This window comes from Cladophialophora bantiana (assembly GCF_000835475.1).
Source record: "Cladophialophora bantiana CBS 173.52 unplaced genomic scaffold supercont1.15, whole genome shotgun sequence".
In the NCBI taxonomy this organism is placed as follows: Eukaryota; Fungi; Ascomycota; class Eurotiomycetes; order Chaetothyriales; family Herpotrichiellaceae; genus Cladophialophora; species Cladophialophora bantiana.
Window position 1 is genome coordinate 741,526 of NW_015971589.1, and position 27,964 is coordinate 769,489.

Here is a 27,964-nt window from a genome sequence, read left to right on the forward strand (position 1 = left end):
GATACCTAGGCACATAAGCTCCGTGACTTCGTGTTTGTGTCTGCTACAAATCCAAGCCCGTAGCCCTTAGTCTCCCACAGTGAGCAACCCGTAAACCTCTGGGGCGACTGTTCCGCTACGACTGATTGAAGGAAAGTGCCTGGGCAGTTCGAATACTCCTCGTGGCGGAGGACTAGGATTCGAATCTTCGCCTGGACCATACCCGACTTCCTCAATTTCCTTCCCAGTGAGCTTTCTGGTGAGCCAGCGAGGCTCACCGTCTCCACTTAGGGTCACCCCTTCTAAGAGTGTGCAACCTTCTCGATCCTCCAAGTCCTATAGCTCAACTGGCATGCGTAAACGAGCAGGAAGCGTTTCTCGATTGTTCAAAATCTAGATGCTTGGGTTTGGTGCCTTCAAACTGGGAATTCTCTCTGATATGGCTAAAGCTTAAGAGGGAGGCGGCAGCCCTCCATTGTCTTGACCCAGATTTGGCCTTCAGCATATTGAAGGAGATGACTCGCCTCTCCGATGACATCTGGCGTCTTTCTATCGTCACTAGGACTGCACAGCGGCCCTTGGGCTAGTTTCAGCAATATGAGCTCGAAGTTGGCAGACGGGGGAAGTTTCTTTTCGGGACTTAGAACTCGTTCACGTGGATATTGAGCAGAGAGCGCCACCACCTCGTGGTCCGAAGGTTTCATCGAAGAACGGAATGCGGTGGAAATTATCGAGAACGTGGCTTGCCATCTTTGATTTGGCCGCTACGAACAGAGCAGGGATGGCAGCTTAGGGAATGTGACACGTAGTGAGGAGCTTGTGGAATAGGATTATCATCTGTTGATATCTCACTATATCCAAGGGCCCGTAGGATCTGGAAGCGTTGTTTTTAATGTTCAATCTGTGCTAAACCTTTTTCCAGGGGCATTAAGTGGACGGGTCGCCTGCAACTGGCACCACGCACAAAAGAGAAAATATCTATCGGTACAGGATACACAGAATCTAGGTATTTGCCTCTAGTTCGCTCATTCCTTAAGTCTAACGCATACCGCTTAGGGGGAAGAAATTGCTGAGGTGTCGGTAGTCGTTGGTGATGCATTCGCAGGCCTGGTCCGAGGTAATCGATTATTGCCAACTAGAGTCTGGGAGGTCTCAGCTTCCTCGCTGTGCTGGTGAGACAGGAGTACTGACGCCCTGCGCCGCGTGAAGGTGCCTCCTATTGCAGGGCGAAGAGCTCGCAGAATAGGATCATTATTTGCTAATATCTCACCATCGTCTGGATTCCAGGCGGCGCTTCGAAGCAGGTCAAGTTCATTTTGGCCCTGGTTTGGCTTGTCCACCTTAATTGGTCCCTTGTGTCTTCCGCTTCTGTTGGAGCTAGGTCGATATTGTCATACAGGCACTTTCTGGAGGGCCAGGCTGGTTCCACCCCATCCTTGATCTTGGTCCACACCCTCCACACCTTCGTAGCCGCGTTGTTCTTGGTGTATGTTGTGGAGTACGAAATAGTAGCGGCCTCTACTAATTCGTCACGTGCCTTGGCAGATGTGTTTCGCCGTCATCCATGTTGTTCATGGATGATCCTGACATACATATATATAGATGCAGGATGAACGTCATCGTCTATTCGCATCAGCAAGCAAGCCAGGAATATCCTTGAATACCTGAAAACATTCATAGTCAGAATCACCTTCAGAGGCGAAATCAAAATCATCGTCCGCCATTGCCTAGTCGGCCAAGATGGTGTCTTGCGCAGGTTCCTTTGTAATGGTCATTGTCAAAGGCTCTGAGACTTCAGTCAACAAGTTAGGAAGAGGCTTGCCTTGGGCATTTTCGGTGACTTCCTGCAACGTCTCTGTGACAATAAGATCGAGCTAGTTGTCCTCGGTGGATAGACAAACGAATTGCCATCTGGTTATTCTGCTAGATCGTTGGCAAAAGTTTCGACGTTGACTTGGTACGGGTGATTGTCAGGATAGACATGGCGGAAGGCCATAATGCCATCCTCTGGGCTGTGGATGCTGCGGATGTTGTCAATTCCTAGGCGGCTGGCTTCGGCCAAGTGAGTCGCTAAATATATATGTCGCTGATTAGTAAGAAATGGGATTGATCAGCGTTGAGTGGGCATATCAAGTTGGGTAAGGAGAAATTGACAGAAAACGATTTCGTAGCCTGTGAAGCCCGACATGATGACCGACAGAACTTCGGTAGTTGGAGATGGGTTAGAGTGATGTTGGTTTGGGGCAGATCTTGGAGCCGTCTCGATTATCTGGAGAATCTAGCTTGATGCTTGTGAGAACGAGCCTGACCAACTCTGTCGGGAAGTCGCTGATAATGCGCGTCATGGCGAGGTGTCTAGTGGGTTGATGCTGTGAGAAACAACAGGTGAGTTAGACTGGGGCTTCAAAATATATAGAAGTAGCCAAGGCACCGGCCAAGGCAGAAAACAAGGCATTGACCAGGAGGCAGGAGCCAGGGCAGTGATCAAGTGACCATGAGGCAGTTGCAGTGAAGTAATCTAATGTCTTGTTACCGCGTGAACTGCAATCCAGCGTGAAGTCGCTGGTGGCACATTGGGATTTGAGCAAGGTGGGAATGATGATTGAGCCGATAAGGAGTACAATCCAACCAAGCTAGTGAAGAGCCTCTTGAGGAGACAAAGTTCAAGTGTGAGCTTCAGGCTGCAGTGTGGAGGTGATCCAGGCAACCGATGTCACGCAGTTCGACCGGTGTCGACCAACCGTAAAATGCAAAAGAAGTTTCGAGTCCCGATTGGATCCAAAGGGACCATCTGAGTCGAGGCAATTGCCATAGCGAGCATGGTAATTCCAATGGACAAGGAACCGGGGCGAAAAGGTGGCTTGTAATCAAATCGTCGTGATATAGAGGTGAAGTGCACTCAAATCAGTTGAAGCCATGAACTCATCGTGGAAGTTTCTTGATGATGCTTAGGTACCTGTCTGAGGAAGAAAAAGGAGATATTTATGCTGTAGGTAGCCATGCTGGTTCTGTCTCCGCTTCTACTACCTGAGGCAGTGGCAGTGATAGATGCAGTGGCAGTGAGGGAGTGAAGAGTCCTGTCAGTTCACTGATCCTGGCACGCGGAATCAGGTGAGAAGGCACCACACGTGGCAAAATTGAATGTCAATAGGAGAAAGAATGGTAGCAATGGCTGGGAGTTCACAGGCGCCAGTAGGGAAATAGGCACCGGTATGGCAATACCAAAAGCAGCAAATCTCGGAGATCCGAGGAACAAGTTTTTGAAATCACAGCTTGTAGCGTCGCATCGAATAGTGAAGCTGCGATACATATTAGAAGCAACGGCCGCTTATTTGTTCTCGACATGTTCCCGGGGCTGATTCAGTTCGCATCGAGATTCATAAAGGAACGATGATAAGGTGTCATATTGGTTGTGATTTTCTCACGAAGGTTGCCCAGCTGAGCCCACACACGAAAGTCGTCACCGGGTAGACCATTTGTTAAGTCCTGTGAGTGAATTTCTTGCAAAGGGGTGTTCCTTGCATACCTCAATGAAGATGGAATTAAAACCGTGCTGGAGAACCGGCCTCTCTGAGCAGGAATGAAGCATAGTGGGCGACAGCGAGACGCACATTGAATCGTTGTGTGCTCCCAAGGGGCCGGTTGAGACAAAGTCTTGGTGGTTGTGCAAAATGCATGAACTTCCAAATGATCATTGATGGATGATCTGCTTCATTCCCTGGAAAATATGTACACTCTGGGTAATATGCTCGAGACGGCCTGTGGCCTGTTCGTTTTTCTAATTCGCTGTCTTAAAGACATGCTTCATGAGGCAATTCGCCACAGAATACCCTTCAATAATTTTCCTTCCCCCATTTGTTGAATGCATCGTGGACGGCCTAAAGCATCAGATTAGACTGGTTCGCATTGAACAAGGATGCGGCACACCTTCGGAAGGGTCACGTTGGGCACAATGACCGTGTTCAAGGCGCTGGGTGCGTTCTTGGGAGCTTGGTTCTTATCGCCCTTGGGGTGATATTGGTATTTGAAGTGCTTGGAGTGATCCTCATGGTCATGGTCGACTTGCCAGGGCATGGAGCTCTGAGCAACCGAAACTTCAGCTTCCGAGGTGGCGGAGGTAGGCTTGCGACCGAAATAGAACCCTGCGAGACCAAAGGCGCCGGACATGATACCTAGGAGGATCTGTTCGTCGTTAAGAGCAGCTCAAAGCGAGAGAGTTGGAGTGGGCGGAGTGGGCGTACATAAAGCTCAGGATCTCGGCGGGCACCCCTCTTCAGCACCGTGTCTTTTCCAGCTTCACCAGCTTTTGCAGCTGCTCGACGAGCCAATGTTGCCGCGAAAGCCATTTTGCGAGGTAGTTGATAGAGGAGTGGTGGGCGTAGCTCGTTGGTGAGAACTTGGAGCTTGTCGGTGGTGTGAGGTGCGGATGATGCTACAAGATTCAACTTGGAACTTCCGCAGTCGATCAGAGGGAGCAGCTGCATTGGGCCTAGTGCAACATGTGATCTACACGTGACTACGTCTGCGAGATTGTGTCATCACCTCCCGCTCCCTGCGCTCCCTGCGCTTCCCCCCTGAATTTTGAACTCCGAATTCGAATTTCGGAAATGCGCATCCGATTTCTTGCTCTTGTCCTTCGTGCCTGGCAGCAATCAGCCTCACTTTCAATCGCCCGACGGAACGCTTCACCTTCACTTTCATCGCAACGATAGCCATGGCCGATCCGCTCATTACAAGAACCCCAACACTCCGCACATAGGTGACGATAACATCGCAGCAAGCCCTTCATCTCTTGTGCAACGGGACTGCGACCTGGACGCTGTGAACGAGATTCCAGGTCTCCCCGCGACTCGGCATCGTCACCCCTGTATCGCTCTCTGCACCGTCCTACACTCTCGATATGCGCCGGTCACCGCGCTCGTAACGCGATCTTTTGTTTCTCTAGTTGATCATGGCTGTCAGACCGTCGACCGCTCGAAGCGAAATCTCCTCGGCCATCTCTGAAGATGGTTACGGTTCCAGACCCCAGTCGGGCGTCCCTCTTCCTGCGCTGCCCAACCCTCCACCTTCACAACATGGTTACGCCCACCTTAGAGGTATCACGCAACCCACAAACCGCTCGATAAGGAGCAATCCTTCTCCAGCCGCTCCTGCTGCTCCTTCCAGTACAGCGGGCTCGAGTCGGCCGCAGAGCCCGGTCTCCCAAGGCAGTCGCACTCATGTTCCCTCATTGACAGCACAAGGCTTCTTCAAGCCAATGAGCTCCCAAAGATTACAAGCACAGAGATTGAGAAGACCTCTCGGTGCTAGGACTATGCAGCCGCCGGCGCCGATTCCAGATGGTGATGTGGACGAAGATGCCAGAAGTATTGCGTCCAGCAGACAAGGCCCATTCCATGCCATGCCTAGAAACCATCGGCCTGCTCCCTCGATAACGACGGAATATACTCAATCCGAGGCGCCAGACACTGTTGATGCCGCATCTCCCGACTTTGCGTCCCAGCACGATGGTGATACTCAGCTCGTCAACGGAATCAATTCCCAAAAACCACGTCGGCCGTCTCGGCTTAATATTGCTACCACTCTCAAGGCAGGCGAGCCGCCTCAGAAATCACCACTCTCATTTCGGTCTGGTTTGAGCCTAGCCAGCAAGCATCGCCTGGAATCTGGACATCTGCATTTATCTTCGAATGCCACTTCTCCTGGATACCCACCCGATTCTAATGCTGATGTTGCTGTAAAGAGTGCTCTGGGCAAGAACTATGAGTACTTTGAGGGCAACACGATCTTTTGGCTGGGGGGTCGTATTCAAAATGCTCGAGATCGCCCCATCAACATTGCCACTGGCATATTCTTAGTTCTTCCGGCGGTCTTGTTCTTTGTCTATTCGTGAGTGGGCACCTTTCTTAGTGGTGATTTTGCAACAGAACTGACAGATGTAGGGCTTCCTGGTTGTGGCATCATGTCTCGCCCGCCGTCCCCATAATATTTGCGTATCTGTTTTTCATTTGTTTATCGTCTTTTCTTCATGCTTCTCTTGTTGATCCAGGGGTAAGGGCTCACCCAATCCTGGTGTTGTTGGCTGAGCTCACATCCATTAGGTATTTCCACGAAATATCCATCCGTTTCCGCCAGAGGACAATCACGATCCCTTGACTCTTGGGCCTCCTACTAATGACTGGGTCATGGTACGATTGGCCACCTCGCAAACAGCAGCCATGGATGTACCGGTCAAGTATTGCAAGACTTGCAACATTTGGCGACCGCCGCGATGTTATCATTGCCGAGTGTGCGATAATTGCGTCGAGACCCTTGACCACCACTGCGTCTGGCTCAATAATTGCGTGGGCCGACGCAACTACCGATATTTTTTCACCTTTGTCAGCACAGCAACCTTTTTGGGTCTTTATTTGGCCTTTGCATCCTTGGGCCATGTGATTGCCTACCGAGATCAGAGACACGTCTCGTTCGGCGCGGCCATAGACCACAATCGTGTGCCTTTTGCCATGTTTATATATGGGTTGTTGGGGTTTGCGTATCCCTTCGCATTGTGGATGTACCACTTGCTGCTTGTCGGCAAAGGCGAGACAACTAGAGAGTACCTCGCATCTCGAAGGTTCCCCAAGGCCGAGAGACATCGACCTTTCACACAAGGGAACTTGATTAAAAACTGGGTCTCCGTTTGCGCACGACCCAAGCCTCCTACTTATCTTCACTTCAAGAAACAATACGAAGAAGGCGACCAGCGATTTGGGGCGCGGAGGGGAGACCGGCAAGCAAAGCTGGGCAATCAGGCGCAGAACGGGGAAATGGAGATGAAACCGGTACAGGGAGCACCAAAGACCTTTGAAGGACCTGCAGGGAGGAATTTGCCAAAGAAAGAGATCAAATGAGGCTGTATATACTAGTGTAATTGGGCTCTTGCTGGACAGCGAATGTATATCAGGCCGTGAAAATGGAACCCTACATTATTGTTTAGGTGCCACCCAACCCAAGCTGGCGTTAGCATGATACACAAGGATCCTGGACCAGACCACGGCCAAATGTGTGTCAGAGTGGCTGAGTGGCCTAGCGTCAAATCATATTAGATTGGGGGATGTTTGGAATGTTGTTGTTGTTGTTGTTGTTGTTGTTGTTGTTGTTATGCGGTGGTGCCGGGGCCGCAATTGGCCAACAGGCGAGGCTTCTCCCCTATCTAGTATCTGCTAGTATCAACCAAGTTGGCACGTTTGATTGACTTCCCAATCTTGCATCTTGCATCCTGCATCCCTTTGCAAGCCCAGCCACTCGTTTGCTACACCCCTCCCCGTCTCAACCTGTCCACGCGTACCCAGTATCTCATCTTGTACCCTCTTTCCCACGAGTCTCTATCTTCTTTCCAACACAGCACGCGGTTCGATCGATAACAGTCGACGCGTCCACTCTCCCACGCTTCGGCGCCGGGCCTCAGCCCGCGATTACACGATGCATTTCCGTCAGACGCTCCTCAACTTCTACCGGACACGGGTCGACAATGTTTACCGCCAAGCTATTGCCTCGCCAGACTCTCGGCCTGTGCTGCCGCGCTCTGCAAGCTCTACATCTTCCGACTGTGACATGGGTGCAGTCGTGGTGACCACCAGACCCGTTCGACAACAACTCCCTACCCCCTCCGAGAGCTCCCTCGACGTGTCCCTCCAGGATGCCCGCGACGTGACTATGAAAGAAGTGCCAAAAGGCCGAGCACGACGCGTTAGCTCCCGGCTTACCAAGAAACAGAGTCAGAATGGTCTTGTAGAAGATGTGGAGAATGAGGACCCCAAAGCAAGGACTGTCAGCGGCGAAACCTTGGTTAACATGGAAAATGCGAGTCAGTCAACACTAGTCAAAGAAGGCATTGCTGCGTTGGATTTGCCCTGGAATGTGAGCGAAGTGCTTACGAAACAAAGCAAGGAGGATTTATTGGGCAGGAAGAACACCACAGCAAGGGTGCCTAGGCAATCGACAGATGCTGCGCAAGATGTAGAGCAACCGCGTCCACGAGCAGAGAAGGCGGCCGGGAAGAAGGCAAAAATGGCCGAGAACAACAAAATGTGGGACAAACGACGGAAGGCTGCAGAGAAACTGTCGACGAGAAGGTCGTCCAGAAGGCCAGTCCTAGAAAAGGCGGGAGAAGTTGTGGCGAGCATTGCCAACAGTGTGCTTGGAAAGAGGAAGGACAGAGCATCAGATTTGTGCACCGCGACACGATCAAAAAGCATGGGAGGCGATGAATCTGCTGCTCGGGAACCCAGTTCGAAGAAGAGGCGCGTCAGCGAGGGTGATACGCCCTCTGAGGAGCTTGTCCAACAAACACCTCCTCCTCGACGGCGGGAAAAGAGGTGGCTTGCCTCGGGGCTCTACGCCGGTCAGCCCAGGGTAGTGGATATGCGTCCGGCCAAGGGAAGGAGCAAACGCACGAGCGTAGCTCCTTCGGAACCGGTGAAGGAAAACTCAGTCTTGCCTCTACCGATGTTCGGCGGTGAGCGTCTATTGCAACAAGGTCGGGACTTCAAGCTACCTTTCGACATCTTTTCTCCAGTCCCAGCCGGTCAACCGAAGCCCGACGAGTGGAGAAAAGTTAACAAAAACGTCGTTGTCGGCGATGCAGCACAAACCTGGCGAGTGTCGAAATATGAGGAACATTCGAGCTGTGGGTGCAAGCCTGAGACGGGCTGCGATCAGAACTGCATGAATCGATATATGTACTATGAATGTGATGAGCGAAACTGCAACCTCGGGGCCGAGCTGTGTGGGAATCGCGCATTTGAGGGCCTCCGGCAACGAGTCAAGAAAGGAGGCAAGTACAACATTGGCGTGGAGGTGATTAAGACGGAGGACCGGGGCTACGGGGTACGGAGCAATCGTACCTTTGACCCCAATCAGATCATCGTGGAATATACGGGAGAGATCATTACTCAGGAGGAATGCGAGCGCCGCATGAAGACCATGTATAAGAATAATGAGGTAAGGCAATCAGTGGACGGATTGACATTCGAGACTGACGCAGGGCAGTGCTATTATTTGATGCTCTTTGATCAGAACATGATCATTGATGCTACTCGAGGATCCATAGCACGATTCGTCAATCATTCTTGCGAGCCGAATTGCAGGATGGAAAAATGGACGGTCAACGGCAAGCCCCGAATGGCCCTCTTCGCAGGCGATCGGGGTATCATGACCGGAGAAGAGCTCACTTATGACTACAACTTCGATCCGTATTCTCAGAAGAACGTGCAAGAGTGCCGATGCGGATCTGAAAAGTGCCGCGGAGTGTTAGGACCAAGATCCAAGGAAGAGCGGAAACTGAAGAGCCCCGAGGAGGAGAAAACCAAGGGTCGCAGCAAGCTGGCAGGTTCAAAAAGAAAGATAGCGGACGTTCTAGAAGAGAGTGCCAGTCGAATCACTAAGAAGACTAAGGTTGCTGCTGCACCTAAGAGAAAGGTCTCAGGTCGCTCACAATCCACCAGTCCCGTCACGGTGCGAAAGAGGAAGCCCATGAAAAAGGCTATGACGCGAAAGACTGGTGCGACGGTCGTGAAAGGTCTCTCCAGACGTCCATCGAAACTCAAGACGCTTGTTGCGAGTACTAGGAGCAAGACGGTCAAGCGAAGAGTTGTGTCCACTTCATCTTCCACCGCACTGATTGAGAAGAGCGTTCCCAGAAAGACCACTAAGGCGTCCGTCAGCCGATCATCAAGTTTGCGGGAGAAAGCATCGAGTGTCAAGAGTCGAGTTGTGCGGAGTGTTCGAGCGACTCGACGAGTGAGGACTAAAACTGTTCGGGCGATTGAGGCTGAACAGGGGCTTTCGTAAGTGCCATGATGGCCGTTGACGAGGGAGGTTCTGATGTCCATATATTCGATATGAGACCCGTGGGAGGATGGAAGGACGAGGAGGATGATATTATGCAATTCGAAGCATCGCTCACTGGGCGCTCCAAGGGCTCCAAGGGGCTCCAAGAGTTACAGATACCGAGGCTGGTCAAGCGTCTTCTTTGTGGACGGCGGACTTCTCCTTGATCAACGATAGTGCGGAGAATTGGTGCCATGAACTGTCATGAACCCAGTGTCTTGGATGTTTGAGATGATGTATTCTCCCTGTTTGTTCCATTACCCGCGACAGGGCCTCAGTAAAAGCTGCTTACGTCTGCAAGCACAAGATCGGTCATGGGTGAATCAATGGCTCTCAGATCTTCCTCCTCTTTCGCCTCCATCGTCGAGAAATACCGCCCTGATCTGACTCGGTATGAGGAGCTTTACAAGCACTGCCATGCCAACGGAGAACTCTCGACGCAAGAGAAAGAAACGGCCTCTTTGATCACCCAGCATCTCAAGAAACTCTCAGACGACCTTGACATACGCACCGGGATAGGCGGGCACGGCCAGATCGCCATCTTGAAGAATGGTCCCGGCAAGACAATCCTCTTACGGGCTGATATCGACGCCCTTCCTGTCCAGGAGAAGACTGGCCTGCCATACGCCAGTACGAGGACGATGCGTGATACAGACGGACTCATCAAGCCCGTCATGCACGCTTGCGGACATGATTTCCACATCACGTCCCTGTTGGCCGCTGCAGAGACACTCGTCGCCGCCCGGTCTACCTGGTCTGGGACCATCGTCTTCCTCTTCCAACCTGCCGAAGAAAGAGGGTGTGGCGCCCGCGCGATGGTGGATGACGGGCTCTACTCTGCCGACAGACACGCCTGCCCCATTCCTGACGTTGTGCTCGGTCAACACGTGTTTCCTCTCCAGGCCGGCAAGACAGCCACCCGGGCAGGACCAGTCATGTCGGCGGCAGACAGTTTCAAGGTTACAATCTACGGGAGTGGCGGGCACGGCAGCATGCCCCATCGCACGATCGACCCCGTCGTCATCGCCTCCCATGTCGTTGTGCGCTTACAGACAATCCGCTCTCGGGAAGTACCCCCCGACGAGACCGCCGTGGTCACCGTGGGCGCATTGCAAGCCGGGAGTACCGAGAACGTCATCTCCGACGAAGCCGTGCTGAAGATCAACATCCGCAGCGTGAGCGTCGAATGGCGCGATCGGGTCCTCGCCTCAGTCAGGAGAATCATCAAAGCCGAGTGTCTGGCGGGCGATTGCCCCAAGGAACCTCTCATCGAACCGACTTCTTCGTTTCCCCTAACCGTCAACGACGCCGAGGTGGCAGGCGAAATCAACAAGTCTTTCACCGCGTACTTTGGCGAGGACAATCATGACCCGAACCTCAAGAACGTGCTGGGGAGTGAAGATTTCGGCATCCTGGGATCTAGCATTGGAAAACCGTACTGCTTCTGGTTCTTTGGCGGGCATGACGCGGGCATGTATGATGAGATGGTCAAGAAGGGCGAGGAGCACAAGATCCCCGTCAACCATAGCCCCTTTTTTGCCCCGGTTGTACAGCCGACTTTGACGATTGGAATTGATGCGTTGGTCGTGGCGGCATTAACCTACGTGGGCAAGAGGTAACGGCAACGACGAACCATTTGGATGCATACACTGGATAGCTGAAACCAACTCCTACGTGAGGATGCTTTGTTGAGCCGTGTCCGGCATGGAGCCAGATTTACTATGCGACGGTCGGGCCCATGGCACATTCGATATGCAAAGCAAGGGGCTTTCTCTACCAGTCCGCTGTATTAGTCGGACTCTCTGGATCCTTTTCTGATATCTGTGCTCTTTTTTTCATCTTTAAACCCTTCCTTGCCCTTTGCCTTACCTAGCCAATGAAGTATGTATATTCTCCAAACAAGTCACCGCTCGCCATTCACGGCATTTGGCATTTGTAATCAGGGCAAGGCTCTACACGGTGATGAGGCACGGCACACGAGCCTTTCCCCAAATCCCTCGAGAGCGACATCGGCATTTGCTTTTCTCTCCTCAACGGAGAATGGCCGACCACCACACACACATGCCACAAACATGCCTCCTTGAACCGCCATCCATCTTTCAGGATTGAGATTGATATATAACCCGATCTTGAGATTTTCTTACCCTTTTTCTGATTTCTCGCTTCGATTTTTGGAACAGATGCGACATCTCGTGGGATCTACATGAGACTCGCGGCCAGAGCGGTCCACAGATTGACAACCACTGCCAACATCTTCGCGCGATCCCGCCCGAATACTTTTCCTCAGCTAGGACCCTTCAACACATCACAACAAGTATCAGCATCGACGACCACCATGTCTTCTTCCGGTCCACTCAAACTCGCCATCCTCGACGACTACGCCTCCATCGCGCTGCCTCACTTCCAATCCCTCCAGGGGCAGGTTCAAATCGACACATTCCCGAGCACGCTCAATGCACGGATTCCCGACGAGCACGCCAAACTGGTCGAGAGGCTGAAACCGTACACTATCATCTCGTCCATGCGCGAACGCACGCTCTTTTCACGCTCCGTGCTCGAGCAGCTCCCGAACCTGAAACTGCTTCTCACCACGGCGATGAAGAACGCGGCCATCGATCTGGCGGCGTGCAAGGATCTGGGCATCACGGTTGTAGGCACGACGCCGAAGCCGAACGCCGTCAAGGGCTATGATGCGACCAACGAGATCACATGGGCGCTGATCCTGGGGTTCGCGAAGGATATCGTCCACGGTGACACCGTGATCAAGAACTCGTCTCCATCGACGTCTTCGTCGGCGGAAGACCCCAACGCCGCGTCCGGCGGCTGGCAAACGCACCTGACTGCCGGGCTGGCGGGCAAGACGCTCGGACTGCTCGGTCTCGGCAAGTTGGGCACGCAGTGCGCCGTGACAGGCATGCTGGGGTTCGGGATGAAAGTGCTCGCCTGGTCGAGCTCTTTGACGCAAGAAAAGGCCGACGAAGCCGCATCCTCACGCGGTCTTCCAGCGGGCAGTTTCCGCGTCGCATCGTCCAAGGCCGAACTCTTCGCGCAGGCCGACGTGCTGAGCGTGCACTACGTCCTCTCCGAGCGCAGCAGGGGCATCGTCGGCGCCCAAGAGCTGGCAGCGATGAAAAAGTCCGCTTTCTTGGTGAACACGTCGCGCGGGCCGCTCGTCGACGAGACCGCGCTCGTCAAAGCCCTCGAAAAGGGCAGCATTCGAGGCGTTGCGCTCGATGTCTTCGACACGGAGCCTCTCGCTAAAGACACGCCCTGGCGGAGGAGCGGCTATTGGGGCCACAACGGGAGGAGTCGCGTCCTGCTCAGTCCGCATATGGGCTATGTCGAGGAGGAGACCATGCATAGCTGGTACGAGCAGCAGGGTCGGGCTCTTGCGAGTTGGATCAAGGGTGAGGATCTCAAGGGCGTCATGCAGTAGTTGATCATGAAGTGAATTGGGTCAAGGCAGAATTTGGGGACTAGGTAGGTATCGTATATAGAGGACACGGGCGCCCGGTGAGATAGGAATAAGCAACTTGTGCTACAGTCTATGGAAGAGCCTACGCTCCATCACAGTACCCCTGCCATCTACCGGTATTTCAATGCGGTTGACATGCCATATGCGTTTATATCTCCGGCCTCTCCTTTCCAGCCTCCCCCAACTCATAAGCTATCGTCGTTCTTGATCTGGACCTTGATAGCTCCGCTCTTTGGATCACTCGCCGTCTGGAAAGCGGCCACTGCATCACTCATGTTGAACCGATGTGTGACCAATTTCTCCAGAGAAATCACACCGCTTTCCACCAGCCTGATCGCTTTTGGCCACGTATTGCTGTACCGGTACTGATACTGGAGGTCGATCTCTTGCGTGGACAGCCTCATAAAGGGGATCGTCATCTCGTTCTTGCCGACGCCGATCACGAAGACTTTGCCGCCGAACTTGACTGACCAGATTGCCGAGTTGACGCTCGATTCAACGCCGGTGCATTCCATCGCAACACGAGGTCGAATACCTCCCATTGCGGAGACGATTTGCTCGGCGCATTGCTCTGCAGATACCCCCACTGGGACCTGGAATGTCGTGACCCGTGGCACGAGAGATTTTGCAAATTTTAACCGTCCGGCATCGATATCGGTGATCAAGAGAGGACATGCACCCGCAGCCGCGCAGCACAACAACGTAACCAAACCAATCGGTCCAGCACCACATACGAGCACGGGGTCTCCCAACCTAACGCCAGCGCGATCCATCCCTGCCAATGCCACAGAAAGAGGTTCGAGCAGGCTGCCATTCTCATAGCTCATGTTCCCGATCTTGTGACACCACACGGCGGGGTGTTTGACGTATCTCCTCAATAAACCATCAATGGGTGGCGTGGAGAGAAACTCCACGTTCTCACACCCATTGTACCTTCCCGTCAAACACGGCTCGCATTCGAAACATGGGATATTCGGCTCAATGGCCACTCTATCACCGGGTTTCAAATTTGTCACACTGGGATGGACGGATAGTATGATGCCTGCAGATTCATGGCCCAGAATATGGTTGTCCGTGACAATCATGGGACCTATACACCCCGCATGCCAGAAGTGTACATCTGAGCCGCATATCCCTGTACTTTTGATGCCGATGTAGACTTCTCCTTCTCTTAGGTCTTTCCCGTCTTGGACTTCTGCAAGGGTTGGGGACGTTTCGGCCACCCAAAGGTCATGTTTCGGGTTTGTGAAGACGCCAATGTTGGACTTCGTGGGGTGGATTTCCGAAGAGTCTTTGATTGAGGCAGAGGTATCATTCACGACGCCGGCAGTCTTGCCAACATGGCCGTTAGAGGTCGACATCGCAGACAGGACGATATTGAGGATCCAAGAAAGAAAAATGGACAATGATGGGTACGAGAGAAGGAGGTTTGATTCGACCGGCTCAAGCACTTCACGCAGGAGTCGTCCTCTGAAGGACACCGGCGACACGGGTTTGTACAGGCAGGTTATATACTCGGAACTTTCTATCGGGCACGCTCATCGCATCTAGGTACACAGAGAATTGTTATGGAGCAACTTACGAGTACCGCTCGCTCCACCTTTTGGTTATGATCCCGGTTGCTCAAACCCCACTGACGTCGGCGCTATCTTGGCGTGACCGCCGCGAGATTTCCTCTTCTGGAACATCCCCCCACTATCGTGGTGGTGGCGCTTCGGGCGCTTTCGGGCCATGTTCGTCCCGAGAAGACAGATCAAGTCAACCGTGTTCCTAGGAGAGCCCCGCTGGGACGACTCTGGGAAAGGATGGATTGGTATCGAGAATGCATTTCAAGCTTCTAAGATTGTCTCAGGTTCTTTCGAGGAGAGAATAGTCACGTGATTTCAGTGATCTCACGTGGGGAGGCTTGGTATATTTCGGATGTTTGCACTACCTCGCCAACTACAGCGCTCCAGCCCAAGCCTCAGCACACTTCCACATGACCATCTACCGTTGTCGACTGTGCCGCAATGTTGAGATACAACAAAACTCGTCCTCCCCTCAACTCCCATCCTACTTATGCCTTGGTCGTCCCATAGTTGACTGCATAGGCCTGGACAATGTTCCAGATTTGGCGCCCACTTAGCAGACAGAAGCACCGAACCAACGACATTGCGTCAGGCTGGCGAGCACGACTGGCTATGCTCCAGCACCTTGCATTGCATAATCATTACGACTGATTTGCCATACTATGCAACATGTCAGCAGACAACTATCATGTAGGGTGGATCTCTGCCCTTCCATTAGAGGAGGCTGCCGCCCTGGACATGCTTGATGAGAGACATGACCCTGTCCTACAACCAAGCTACGATCCCAATAACTATGTCTTGGGCCGAATAGGTCCACATAATGTGGTCATTGCATGTCTACCTCAAGGAGTCATTGGTCCTGTATCGGCAGCTTCTGTAGCAATACCCATGCGCGGCACCTTCCCCTCTCTTCAGTTCATCCTTCTCGTCGGAGTCGGTGGCGGCGTCCCCACAACACAACATGACATTCGTTTGGGAGATGTCGTGGTGAGTCGTCCAACCGGGCAATTCGGCGGCGTGGTCCAGTACGATTTTGGGAAAACCCTCCATCAAGGACGCTTCGTCCGAACTGGCTCACTCAATCGTCCTCCCGACGTGTTGTTGAATGCGGTATCCAGCCTAGAGGCCCAGCACCGCAGCCAGGGAGGTTCCCAGATCAGTTCCATTCTCGAGGATGTTGTTCGGAGGAACCCACGCCGGTGGAAGGCTTGCATTTATCCAAGCACGGATAAAGATGAATTGTTTGTACCCTCGTACCCCCACCAAAGCTCAGAAAGCGGACTCTGCGAAGCTTGTGACCGCGGTAACCTTGTCGATCGGCCACTGCGCACCGAAACGCACCCGGTCATACATTATGGCTTGATTGCATCAGGTAGCCAAGTCATCCGAGATGCGATTATGAGGGAGCGTTTGAGTACAGAATTGGACGTTCTGTGCTTTGAGATGGAGGCTGCTGGTTTGATGAACTATTTTGACTGCTTGGTTATTCGAGGTATTTGTGACTACTCGGATTCGCACAAAAACAAGCAATGGCAGGAGTATGCAGCTGCCACCGCCGCTGCTTATGCGAAAGAGCTCTTATTGATTATCCACCCGATGCCTTCCTTCCGAACAGCCATGGCCGATAGGACTCGTAGCAGCAGTGAGGGCGACAATACTCAATATAGCCAAGGGCTCTCCTTTCAAGAAGGTTCAGCCTCTACTTTCAACACCGGGCCCCTGTCCGCGAAAGGGTATTCTTCAGCAGCCGCCGAATCAGGTAAGCGTTCCGTCTCCAAGGTAGTACCTTGCTAATGGTTTTGGGAAGAATGTCTCAAGTCGCTGTGGTTTCGGGAAATGGGCGGTCGCAGAGACAACATCGATCGTGCCGCTGAGGGAACCTGCTCCTGGCTGACAGAACACTCGGATTATCAGAAATGGGCTGCACAGAATCACGGTCTACTTTGGATAACAGGCTCCCCCGGTGCCGGGAAATCAGTCCTTCTTGACACGCTGGTAAGCGCGGTCGAAAAGCAAAGAGATGAGAGCGTTATTGTGGCTTCATTTTTCATCCACGGGCGTGGCACAGAGATGCAGAAATCCCCAGCCGGACTATATCGATCCATTCTGCATCAGATACTGACAAAAGCGAAGATTCTACTGACCGAGTTAGCAAACAGTTTCGTGTTGAAGGAACAAAACCAGGGGAAATATGGACATGCTTGGACGTGGCATGAAAAAGGATTGTTCGACTTCCTCAATACTCGAGCAAAACAATATACTAGGCACTCTATCAAAATTTTCATAGATGCCTTGGACGAATGCGGCGAAGAAACGGCAAGAAAGCTCTCATCGGAACTTTGGAGCCTGACGACTCCAACTCTGGAGGGTCGCTCATCAATAAGCGTATGCATAACTTGCCGCCACTATCCTGTTATGGACCTATTTGGTGCCCCTGAGATCTGTGTCGAAAATCAGAATTCGGACGACATTTCTAGATTTGTGCAAGGTGGTCTCGCGTTGGTCTTCAACAACCCGCGTTCGCGTAAAGATCTTGAACACGCAATTTTGCACAAGGCAGCTGGGAATTTTTTGTGGACGGCTCTCATCCTCGAACAAGCAAAGCGCAAAGGGCGCCGTGGCTATGGTTTGGAAAAAATATGCCGGGAAATTCAAAATAGCTCTCCAGAGCTTGGACAAATATACAAGGAAGCATTGGTGAAAATACCGCCAGAGGACAGGACGGACGCACTACGTCTTTTCCAGTGGGTATGCCTGACCGAGGAGCCGCTTTCCCTGAACCAACTGCGGTATGCGCTGGCCTTTGACCCGTTGGCACCACCGAGAACTCTCGCCGCGTGGACGAATTCAGAAACGTTCCCGGAAACAGACGACCAGATGAAAAGGTTAATCAAAGCTCTATCCGGTGGCCTTATCGAGGTTGTTGAAGGAATCTACATCGTTCAATGCATTCATCAGTCCGTCAAGGACTACTTTCTACAGCAAGGCCTTCAAGATCTCGAGCAATCTATCGGCCAAGAGCGATCACGTTCCGGACTTGACTACACGCTATCACAAGCCCATGAGCTCATTTTCAGATGCTGCATGCATTATATCCTCGCCGACGAAATACTTCGGCTCTCTGTTGAGGAACCGCGAAATTCAACAACTGAATATCCCCTCCTTCAGTATGCTGTGTCCAAGTGGCCCTTGCATCTGAAGAAAGCCGACCTCGATGGCAGATTACAGCGAGACCTTGTGACATACCTCCAATGGCCCGCTCGAACTCGTTTGAAGCAATGGCTTTTACTCTGCTCCCTGGATTTGCGTGCTTGTGCTCTTCGACCGGAAGCGCATTTACTGCACGTGGCCGGTTATTATGATCTTTGTCATGTCATAGACGCCGTGGCTGACAACGAAGCACATGGGACTATTGATCCTAGAGATACCGAGGGATGCACTCCTCTTATCTGGGCGGCAAAGAATGGACATGCCGAAGCGGTGAGCTCCTTCATCAGGTACGGCGCCGATGTCAACGCTTTTGATTCCGAACGTCGTTCGTCATTGTGGTGGGCTTCGGGCTACAGTCACCTGCATGTGGCGGAGATCTTAATCAAACACGGAGCAGATCTCAATTTGCAAGATCAACTCGGCCGTACAGCATTGTTCTCGGCTTCGGCAAGGGCTGATGAAGTTTCGGTCGATTTCCTCCTATCCAAAGGCGCAAATCCCAACATACGAAACAAGCAAGGAAGGTCAACACTCTCCTTTATCAGTGATTGGGTTCTAGGACAGTCTTACAGAATTATCCGAAAGCTGCTTGAAAATGGCGCACAACCAAGCAGGATGTTATCTGAAGATCAGTCCCTATTAGAATGGGCGACGCTCCACGACTTAACTGACATCATCGACCTCATGCTGAAACTCGATCAATTCGCACATGATGGTAGCCGACGAGCGCTAGCGCTGTTGCACGCCTTGCACCGGAGAAGTTTCTCAGTCGCCCTCAAATTTGCAAATGCCGGGATCAGCCCGCAGAAATTCACAGAGACCACCGGCGAAACCCCCATCGCCTACGTCCTTTCGGTGAACTGCCAATCCATTGCCGAAGTACTGCTTCAGAAGAAGAATTGTGACCCCAATGGTCGAGGTTCAAGGGGAATTACCCCTCTCATTGCCACTGCTCAACGGGGACTTGTGGATATGATGAGGTCTTTGATCAACCTAGGCGCCGAAGTTGATACTGCGGAATGTGAAGGCCGCACGGCTTTATCATTTGCCGCGGAGGGTGGATATATAGACGGTGTTCGCCTGCTCATCAAAAAGCATGCCGACCTAAATTTGAGTGACAAAAAGGGAAAGACACCACTCATGTGGGCAGCTGAACACGGGCATGCGCGTATGGTCGACCTACTCCTTGAAAAGGGCGCAGACCCTAAATCTCAAGACTCATTACGACAATCAGTATTGTTCTGGGCAGCCAGAGGTAACAACGTCGATGTGATGAAACAGCTGATGAAGAGCGGCGTGGGTCTAGAGCACCGGAACTCACTGGGTCAGACTGCCCTCTGGTTGGCTATTATGCATCGAAAGCTTGATGCTGCAGGATCTCTACTTGCTGCTGGCGCAAACCCCAACGCAACCGATTTGGAGGGCAAGAGTCCACTTCTATGGGCAGTGTCTGCTGGTTATTTCGTTGGAGTCGAACTTCTTCTCGAACAAGGCGCGGATGCTAATCTAAAGGACTATAAGCAGCAAACGGCGCTTCTTGTGGCCACGGCTAACGGCAACATGGAGCTGGTAAGGCTCCTGCTTAAACACCATGCGAACCCAGACGTGGAGGATTTGGACGGATATACACCATTACTGCTTGCGGTCAAGAAAGGTTTGGCAGAAGCAGTGTCGGATCTCTGCACACCTACCCAATTAAATCGCGGAGATCATAATGGCCGTACTCCGCTTCTATCAGCCGTCATGAACGGAAACGAAACAATTGCGAAGTGTCTGTTGGACCAAGGAGCTAATGCCGATTGCCAAGGTTATCGAGGGAGGAGTCCACTGTCCTTTGCTTGTGAATACGGATACGAAAGCCTAGTGGGAATCTTGCTGGAATACCAGGTCAATATCAACATGCAGGACCAGAATGGTTGTACTCCCGTCTGGTGGGCAGCGGCTTACGGCAGAACCGCCATTCTAAAGGTCTTACTTGAGAATGGTGCCGATTTAGACATTTCCTGCAAGTCTGGCGAATGCCCTCTATCGAAAACCGTGAGCAATGGCAATGTCGATGCTGCTCGTCTTCTTTGGCAGCATCTGTCGGCTACTCATCCTAATCCCGAATTCAGCTCCAGCCTGCTGGGATTGGCAACAGACCACTGTGACTCGTCGATGGTCTCCTTATTGATCGAAGAAGGGGTCAACTGTGGTTATACCCTCCCTTCTGGCCGAACACTGTTGTCATGGGCAGCGAAGAATGGCTGCCTGAATGTGCTCAAGGCATTGGACAAACGAGGGGTCGATCTCGAGTCTCCTTGTGATCAGCAAGGGCTTACTGCCCTTGATTTAGCCTACAAGCGGGGCCACAAGAGTGTGGTCGAGTTCTTGATGGCACACTCGAAATGACCAGATATATGTATATATATGATCTTTCCGCTGGTTTAGCCTGATGGTTCATGTTGCCGTCAGTCAATTGTCGTCGTTACCTTCCGCCATATCTTAGGCAACCCCTTGCTTTATTTCTGTAATAGCCACGTCAAATTTCACAGGTTCAGGTAATAGTATATAAAGCAGAATAGTCCAACAGCAAAGAGAAGATGCAAAGGCGGGAGATACATGAACTGTCGGGCCTCAGCCTGATGGGTGCGAGAAGTGGCAAGGGTGCCAAGGAGGCACGTGCTGGTCAGCACATGCATTGAGGTAGGTGGTCCAGAGACGGCGCAATCACTACATACTCAGCACAAGACGCAAGAAACCTTCTCCCATCAGCCGATACCTTCTGGGCCTTTTCCATCCTTCTAACAGCATTCTCTAACACCGTGTACGTTCGATCTCGCCTAGGCAAAATTCCCACCTAAACCGTGTGCGAGGCGTCTTTACACCGAAGCCTTGCCCCGCCACAGCGAACTATTTACGATTACCATGTCAACACTCATTGTGCACGCACAGTTTGAAATGTCGTGTGTCACCATGTCAACTGAAAAGAACTATGAGGGGCCCTGCTTTTTGACTCTGGGACTCACTTCAAAGCTGCAAGGGGCGATATTGATCAACTCAACAAAGCCGATCGTGTCGTGGCAGGACTACAACCATTCTCTCCCCGCAGGCCTTCCTAGACTCACTCTTCGAGATGCCCAGGGCAATGTCGCCTTCTCTTTCGCCTTGGATATATTCTACGCAGAGCAGGTTGACCTCCGGATGAAAAACACCGAGGACGACAGGCTTTGGTTCCATTTCAAATTCCTCCACCCGCACCAGCACTTCAAGTTCAAATATGACTTCAACGGCGTCGGCGACTACATCAGCGCTCTTGCCCTAAGCACGATATGGCCTTCGCGCACTTATCAGCTCGAGGTCGGCGAGCCGTATCAGCCTGGTGCAGAAGACAAGCTGCAGCCGGGTAGCTGTCAGGCTGGGGAGAGAGTACGGGTGACCACTGTGCCCATCGAGCTGATCACGCCTGGCGCAATGTCGAGGATCCAGTTCCGATTTCCGAGCATTCGGGGAGGCTCATCTTTCTCATCCTAATGTATATCATGGTCCCTTTCCCCAGAGTTTAATTGGTTCTCTCTCGCTGGCTTACCCTTCCTCGTGAGTGCGGGGTGGAAATGTATGTCTTAGTCGAGAACAAAGGCCCTCAGGTGTGGACATCATTGCATTAGAGCTTTCACGGTCACGCGAGTGTGGACCAGTCAATGGAGGCGAGATTCGGTGTCTTCCCGCTTCCCCGTGCGATATGGTGTTTCTTCTGCCAGCCACCGACGCCAATCATGGGCGCCCAAAGAACAAACAAGTTCGGTCATGCCAAGGGGCGATGCTCCTGCAAAGATTCGTGACGTCAGGGGGTGTCGAAAGACGATGGAAGCGGAAGCAAGAGAAAAGAAATGGATGGTGAGCGAGTCCTGGCCCTGGTGGCGTGGTTAAAATAACTGACTGGTACAGTTGCCGCAAAGGAGAAACGAAAAATGGGGAAGACTCTCCCTTCGTCGAGTTCTCTCGTGCGTAAGGTCTCGAGGAATATGAGGGATACGAGCTTTCCGCCACTGGACCAACCGTCGCTTCTCTCCGACAACATCCTTTATACCAAGGAGAAAGAGACAGCACTCCCTACCTTGTTCGCTGTCACTCGATCTAGGCATATACCAAAAGCTTTAGGTTAGCCAATTAGCTGTTCGCAGGTCAAAGATCCCCCTAACAAAATGGATAAGACTGTGATTCACATGACCTGGACCCTACACCTTTATACGGAGTATATTATCCCCTTTTTCTTCCCAGCCGTGTCTGGTAAAAGTCAAAATTGTCCCATTGCACTATCCATTATCCTCTCAAGACTTTTAAAATTGGCAAACGGTGCCGCACAAAAAAAAAAGGGAGCCAGCATCACATATTCAAATTGTCCCGAGCGACTCACTTCAATCCTCCCCCTCTCTCGCCCCATGCCTTCTTCGCAAACAGACCCATGCCATCGAAAACAACCTTTCATCCCTCCCGCTCTCATGACGGAATTGGTGGATTGTTATCATCTAGCCCTGGTGCATTTTCGGAGGTGATGCTATTGATCTTCTTATACGGCGGCTCGATCGTCCAGATGAGATCGAATCTGAGTTTCGCACCAGTCAGAGAGAAGCGCAAACCCACTCTGGGTATGTGGCTGGGAACAAAAAGGAGGGAGGAGGGAAGAGGAAGTTTGAGATTCCCTTTTTTTTCTCACCGAGAACCTGGATAATCGGGCACATTCTCGACTCCTATGGCCTTGGCGATCTTCTCCAATGCGTCGTGTTCCCAGCAGATCAGGACGTTTCCCTTGCCGACAAAGTCGCCTTTACCTTTGATGTAATCGTGAACCGCCTCCGCCACCTTGTCGACGTCGTCCCGGTTGATGGTGAAGTTGAAGGGAACGCCATACGGCTTGAGGGACTCTGCCAGAGGCGTCACCGTCAAGTACGGGCGGGTCTGTTTGTCATCTGCCCCGCCGAGTTGAAAGAGTCATTTTCTCAGTGTAACAAAGCAAGAAATCAAGCTCCTAGCCCCGTCCTAATTTGGAAGGGGGGAGGAAGCATCGGACAGACAATGGATGAATGGATGGACTGATCGGCTAGGATGAATCACATCACGCTACGTACGTTTGTGGGGTTTCTGGGCGATGATGTACCCGATGTCATACGGGCTGCTGCGGCCGAAGACCTGGACGAGGCTCTGGGCGCGGTCGATTCCTTGGGCAGAGAGACCTGGCCCGTCTTCGCCGTCGAGCTGCTTTGGAGGTTTCTCGCCGTGGCGGATGAGGTAAAGGACCGGGGAATCGTGAGGCTGGAACGGATTTTTAGAGGTTTCCCATCGACGAAGTAGCTGTCTAAAGGCTTGAGATCCGTTACCATTGTGGTTCTGAGGAAGACAGTTCTTTTTCTTGTCTCTCCTTTTTCCTTCAAATTTCGGACAAGGAAGAGTCGGTCGCGAGATCTTTTTGGTGACACTTTTGTTCTTTGGGAAAACGAGCACACGACAACAGCTCAATTTATAGCTCGTTTCCATCGACCATGGAATCCGGGGAATGTCGTAAGCATGACCCCCTCCCGCCGGGGTCACACGCTGCTGCATGCGATACGGGAGCTGATGCTGACTTGGCATCCAGAGACGCGCACTTTCAGCTGGGCAATCTCGCGTGCCTGGCTCGTGTTGCCGTAGACGTGATTCGCTGCGTAGGTGTAAATGGCTGAGAATCTGGTGCGATGTCTCGAAGCCCCCTCTTCAGCCGCACAGTCGAAAATGGGCTTTGACTGGGCAAATGCTGCTTACCAACTGAAAGCGACTGTCCTGGTGGCCTTTCACATGACAGCCCAAGTGTTCCTCTGTAGTATTCGGCGCCTCTGTCCGTAAGCCTGTCAAACACAACACTGGTCTGGTGGTGCTGGTGTCGCGGTCAATGTATTGTGGACACGGCAAAGCTGCCAAGACCTGCCTGCGCAAAACTGGACCTCTATTCACGAAATTACCATCCATCGCGATGACTTGAGTCTGGAATTGATTAATCAATTAAAGAACAATTGCGGGTGCCCAGCATCCCAAACCCCTGAAGAAACGGATCCCGTACCAAGCTTCTGGGGAGCCGATACAAGCAAAATGCTTGACGTCCACTGTCCCACAGACCCGCCGCGAACCCCAAAACACTCAAGCCACGGGCTAATTAATTTCAAACTTTGAGCCTAGAGCCGTCCTCGCCATCTGGTACCCACGAGCACAATGCCGAATACTACCTTGCCCTTTGGGGTTGTCAGCTTGGAGGATCGCCCCAGATAGCATTCCCTGGTGACCCCTCCAATGGCAGCTGTTGGCCCTATCTGCAGAGCTTTCTCAGGCGAATCGAAGACGGTCTGGAAGTGATACGACGAGGGATTAGCAAGATTGGGCAGGTGGATGCGGCACAAACACCCATTACAACCCCTGCCGGAACGTGGCATGGGAATGCCACTCAGTGACAAGATAAATACAACCGCAGTGGCCGTGGTGACGGGCCTCTTCCCCCGCAATCTCAATCCCAAATCTCACGCGACTCCTCTGTGGCGGTCACCTTCTTCCTTCATCGCTCAAGAGAGACCAAAGGGGCGTGTAAAATGACCATCGACGAGGAGAAGGGATTCCCGCCCGCGACGGCCATACCCAGCAAGGCCTTTGACGGCGAGAAGGGCTTTGACACGACATCCGGCCCGGCGTCAGACGAGTCCCAGCTGTACAACAACACTGTCGTTCACCAAGACAATGGCATCCTCTCCCAGCTGCGCCGGCTCGAAGCCCGCATGGACGAGAAATTGGGCGTCGAGAGTGAGGCCATTGACCGCAAGCGTGCCGAAGACAAGAAACCCGTGCCCTGGCATGAGCAGCTCACCATGGCCCTCCTCTGGGCCAGCGGGACCATGAACACGTCCTGCTTCGCCACGGGCTTTTTGGGGTGGGAATTCGGATTGAGTCTCAGGCAGTCTATCCCCATTTACATCTTGGCCTCTATCCTGGGAGGAGCCGTCACTGGCTACTGCGCAACGTTCGGTGCCGCAACGGGGCTGAGGCAGATCAGTGTCTCGCGATACAGCTTCGGATGGTGGCCGAACAAGATCATTGCCGCGCTGAACACAGTCCAACAGATCGGCTGGGCCGCTGTATCGTGCATTACCGGTGGGCTGGCTCTCAACGCCGTGGCTGACGGGCACGTTTCTCTGGCTGTGGGAATCGTCATTCTCGCCATTGTGGCCCTGGCCATCTCCTTTGTCGGGCTCAACGCCATCCTGGTCTACGAGCGCTACGCCTGGCTCATCTTCTTCGTCATCTTCATGATCATCTTCGGCGAGACGGGGAAATACGCCGACAACACAACCCCTTCGTCGCTGCACGGCGCCACGCTTTCGGGAACCGCCCTCTCGCTCGTCGCCATCGTCTACGGCTCCTCCGCCTCCTGGTGCACCATGGCGTCCGACTACTACGTGCACTACCCTGCCACGGTGTCGCGGGTTAAGGTCTTCCTGATGACGACGTTTGGCATCAGCATCCCGACGTCGATCGGCATGGTCGCGGGCGCGGTGGTGGCCTCGGCCCTCAACAACAAGCCCACATGGCAGGACGCGTACGAGAACCAGGGATTGGGCTTCCTGATCCAGGACATGCTGCACCCGCGCGGGTTCGCCAAGTTTCTGCTGGTGCTGCTCGTGTTGTCTGGCATCAACACGAACGTCATCTCCATCTACTCAGCGGCGATTTCGTGCCAGCAATTCGCCCGCCCCTTTGCCCGCGTCCCGCGCTTCATCTGGACCTTTGCGTGCTTCGCCGCCATCCTGGGCCTCGCTCTCGGTGGCCGTGAGAAACTCAACACTTACTTGGTCGACTTCCTCTCCCTTTTGGGATACTGGTGCACCTCGTACTTTGTGATCTTGTTCTCTGAACACGTCTTCTTCCGGCGCCGTAATTTCGCAAACTACGAGCTCGACGCATGGAACGACCCGTCTAGGTTACCCCATGGCATCGCCGCCTTTACGGCCTTCGGGTTGGGGATTGTGGCATGGTGCATGGGCATGGTTGAGACATGGTACACGGGACCCCTGGGCAAGTTGATCGGTGATTATGGTGGCGATGTCGCCAACGAGTTTGCCTTTGTGGTCACGGCGGTCGTGTACACACCCGCGAGGTACCTGGAGCTGAAGTACTTTGGACGATAGATGCGTACAATATTTCCCGGAAACCAATCAATCAGCTCACAAAGAAGAGAACGGCAGACCACCGAACGTGCTAGCTTGCATTCCTTCCCTCTCCGAAGAGCATACTTTTAATGATCACAATGGACGACGTCATGTCGCTGGCATTCCCATTAATGTATTCTTACTCGCTATCTCCAAATACTGTATACAGATGCGGAACCCGCGTTGGCCTCGTGAACGCCCGATTGATTCCCATGTTGGCAGTTTGACCACATATCGACGCCCTCAGAGTTGACTCAAGCAGGCCAAACTCCATATTCCCATGCCTCAGCCTCGGAAATCAGACTGTCGGCCAGCCCTGAGCCTGCCGCCCAGTTGACCATTTTAGTGAAGCCCACGGTCGACCAATAGCTGAAACAGGTGCGCTTGGGAATGAAGGCCAGATCGCCAAAGATCAATTGTACTGTTTCACCATCGATTTCGAGGTGCAGTTGACCCTCTGTGACTTGGAACGCCTGATCGACATTGAACTGGAGCTGCGACTGCTTGTTGTTCGGCTTGATGGCGATGCTGGCGACGCTGAGCTTGTTGCTGGTCTGCTTGCCAGATGCGAGCTGGGCGACGACCTGGCCAGAGCTCCGATGGAGGTATTTGGGACCGCGGTTGCTGGAGACAAAGTAGGCTTTGGTGGGATCATTCGGCAAAGACTGGTCGGCGACATGCCAGGTGTCTAAGCCATCGGCGGTAGTCCCATTTGTCCAGTCGAGATTGATGGTGTTGAAGGGTTCGGGGACAATATTGTACTGGGGCATCAGGCCTAGAACTTTGGTCACATTGAGCTGCGAGGCATCTTGTGGGTCGAAGGGGGCAGTAGAGTTGTAAGGAAGACCAGCAGCGGCAAAGAACCGATCAATTCCCCCAGGAGCCATGCCTAGGGTGAGCTGAAAGTCGAGATCATTGGGGCGATAGGTATGGTTGTTGCCGGGGGCGAGGAAGACAAAGTCATTGGCCCGCAATTCACGACCGGTATCGGCATTGTGGAAGACTTGCACACTGCCCTTGAGGGTGTAGAAAGCCTCGATCTCTTTGTGATAGTGGATGAGGTTGAGAGGCGCTGGGCCTGAGTTCACTCCGACTAGCGAAAAGGCGCCTGAAGACGTGGTGTTGGGGACCAAAGTGCGGATAATCAAGCCCCCGAAATCCACAGCGTGGCCCTGCAGATTCGGCAGCACATAAGGTTGAGGCGTTCCGGGCGCCGCGTCCACCAATAAGCCACGGGATGCGGGTGTAGGCGTTGCCGTCGCAGCTGCAGCCGTAGAGCTCAGAATGGCGCCGAGCGAGGCAGCCACTTGAAGAGAAGGTGTTGCAAGCATCCTGTCGGGCTGTGGATCAGAAGAGTGTGTGGAAGAGAAGAGCAAGCTATGGAGGACGGTCTGGAGGAAGTTGGCGGGAAACATGGCGGTCGAAGATGGAAAGGCCCTAGGCTCGAGTCACCAGTGACATGGAAGGTTGGAGCGTGACTTGGGTTCTGGACGCAGTTGCGATGAATAACAAACACAATAAATACAACGCGCGGTGAGGAGTACCGAGTACTGCCTGCGCTGTTTGCTGTCAGCAGTTCAGGTCTCAGGTTTAGCAACTAGTAGTCAGTAGTCAGCTGAGGTGGGGAGTGGGATTCAGCCCTAGGCCTGATTCTC

At 52.8% G+C, this 27,964-nt stretch overlaps 11 protein-coding genes across 11 annotated transcripts; 7 read left to right on the forward strand and 4 right to left on the reverse strand.

Annotated features, from left to right (window-relative positions):
* Positions 1–3,812: 3,812 nt before the first annotated feature.
* On the reverse strand, positions 3,813–4,325 carry Z519_09427 (uncharacterized protein; the record flags this gene model as incomplete). Its single annotated transcript, XM_016767150.1, has 3 exons — positions 3,813–3,857; positions 3,907–4,161; positions 4,221–4,325. 3 exons carry the CDS (start codon positions 4,323–4,325, stop codon positions 3,813–3,815), a joined length of 405 nt encoding a protein of 134 aa, XP_016616666.1.
* Positions 4,326–4,930: 605 nt separating this feature from the next.
* Positions 4,931–6,872, forward strand: Z519_09428 (uncharacterized protein; the record flags this gene model as incomplete). The annotated part of the gene is made up of 3 exons (XM_016767151.1): positions 4,931–5,868; positions 5,922–6,030; positions 6,081–6,872. 3 exons carry the CDS (start codon positions 4,931–4,933, stop codon positions 6,870–6,872), a joined length of 1,839 nt encoding a protein of 612 aa, XP_016616667.1.
* A 571-nt stretch (positions 6,873–7,443) lies between these two features.
* Positions 7,444–9,813, forward strand: Z519_09429 (uncharacterized protein; the record flags this gene model as incomplete). Its single annotated transcript, XM_016767152.1, has 2 exons — positions 7,444–8,964; positions 9,013–9,813. 2 exons carry the CDS (start codon positions 7,444–7,446, stop codon positions 9,811–9,813), a joined length of 2,322 nt encoding a protein of 773 aa, XP_016616668.1.
* Positions 9,814–10,166: 353 nt separating this feature from the next.
* Positions 10,167–11,471, forward strand: Z519_09430 (uncharacterized protein; the record flags this gene model as incomplete). Its single annotated transcript, XM_016767153.1, has 1 exon — positions 10,167–11,471. One exon carries the CDS (start codon positions 10,167–10,169, stop codon positions 11,469–11,471), a length of 1,305 nt encoding a protein of 434 aa, XP_016616669.1.
* A 716-nt stretch (positions 11,472–12,187) lies between these two features.
* Positions 12,188–13,288, forward strand: Z519_09431 (uncharacterized protein; the record flags this gene model as incomplete). The annotated part of the gene is made up of 1 exon (XM_016767154.1): positions 12,188–13,288. The coding sequence occupies one exon, from the start codon at positions 12,188–12,190 to the stop codon at positions 13,286–13,288; it is 1,101 nt and encodes a 366-aa protein (XP_016616670.1).
* Positions 13,289–13,512: 224 nt separating this feature from the next.
* Z519_09432 (L-arabinitol 4-dehydrogenase) lies at positions 13,513–14,688 on the reverse strand (the record flags this gene model as incomplete). The annotated part of the gene is made up of 1 exon (XM_016767155.1): positions 13,513–14,688. The coding sequence occupies one exon, from the start codon at positions 14,686–14,688 to the stop codon at positions 13,513–13,515; it is 1,176 nt and encodes a 391-aa protein (XP_016616671.1).
* An 876-nt stretch (positions 14,689–15,564) lies between these two features.
* On the forward strand, positions 15,565–20,496 carry Z519_09433 (uncharacterized protein; the record flags this gene model as incomplete). The annotated part of the gene is made up of 2 exons (XM_016767156.1): positions 15,565–16,654; positions 16,703–20,496. The coding sequence occupies 2 exons, from the start codon at positions 15,565–15,567 to the stop codon at positions 20,494–20,496; spliced, it is 4,884 nt and encodes a 1,627-aa protein (XP_016616672.1).
* Positions 20,497–21,060: 564 nt separating this feature from the next.
* On the forward strand, positions 21,061–21,618 carry Z519_09434 (uncharacterized protein; the record flags this gene model as incomplete). Its single annotated transcript, XM_016767157.1, has 1 exon — positions 21,061–21,618. One exon carries the CDS (start codon positions 21,061–21,063, stop codon positions 21,616–21,618), a length of 558 nt encoding a protein of 185 aa, XP_016616673.1.
* Positions 21,619–22,584: 966 nt separating this feature from the next.
* On the reverse strand, positions 22,585–23,465 carry Z519_09435 (uncharacterized protein; the record flags this gene model as incomplete). Its single annotated transcript, XM_016767158.1, has 4 exons — positions 22,585–22,690; positions 22,802–23,054; positions 23,214–23,397; positions 23,463–23,465. The coding sequence occupies 4 exons, from the start codon at positions 23,463–23,465 to the stop codon at positions 22,585–22,587; spliced, it is 546 nt and encodes a 181-aa protein (XP_016616674.1).
* A 1,233-nt stretch (positions 23,466–24,698) lies between these two features.
* On the forward strand, positions 24,699–26,288 carry Z519_09436 (uncharacterized protein; the record flags this gene model as incomplete). Its single annotated transcript, XM_016767159.1, has 1 exon — positions 24,699–26,288. One exon carries the CDS (start codon positions 24,699–24,701, stop codon positions 26,286–26,288), a length of 1,590 nt encoding a protein of 529 aa, XP_016616675.1.
* A 275-nt stretch (positions 26,289–26,563) lies between these two features.
* Positions 26,564–27,724, reverse strand: Z519_09437 (uncharacterized protein; the record flags this gene model as incomplete). The annotated part of the gene is made up of 1 exon (XM_016767160.1): positions 26,564–27,724. One exon carries the CDS (start codon positions 27,722–27,724, stop codon positions 26,564–26,566), a length of 1,161 nt encoding a protein of 386 aa, XP_016616676.1.
* Between the last annotated feature and the right edge of the window lie 240 nt (positions 27,725–27,964).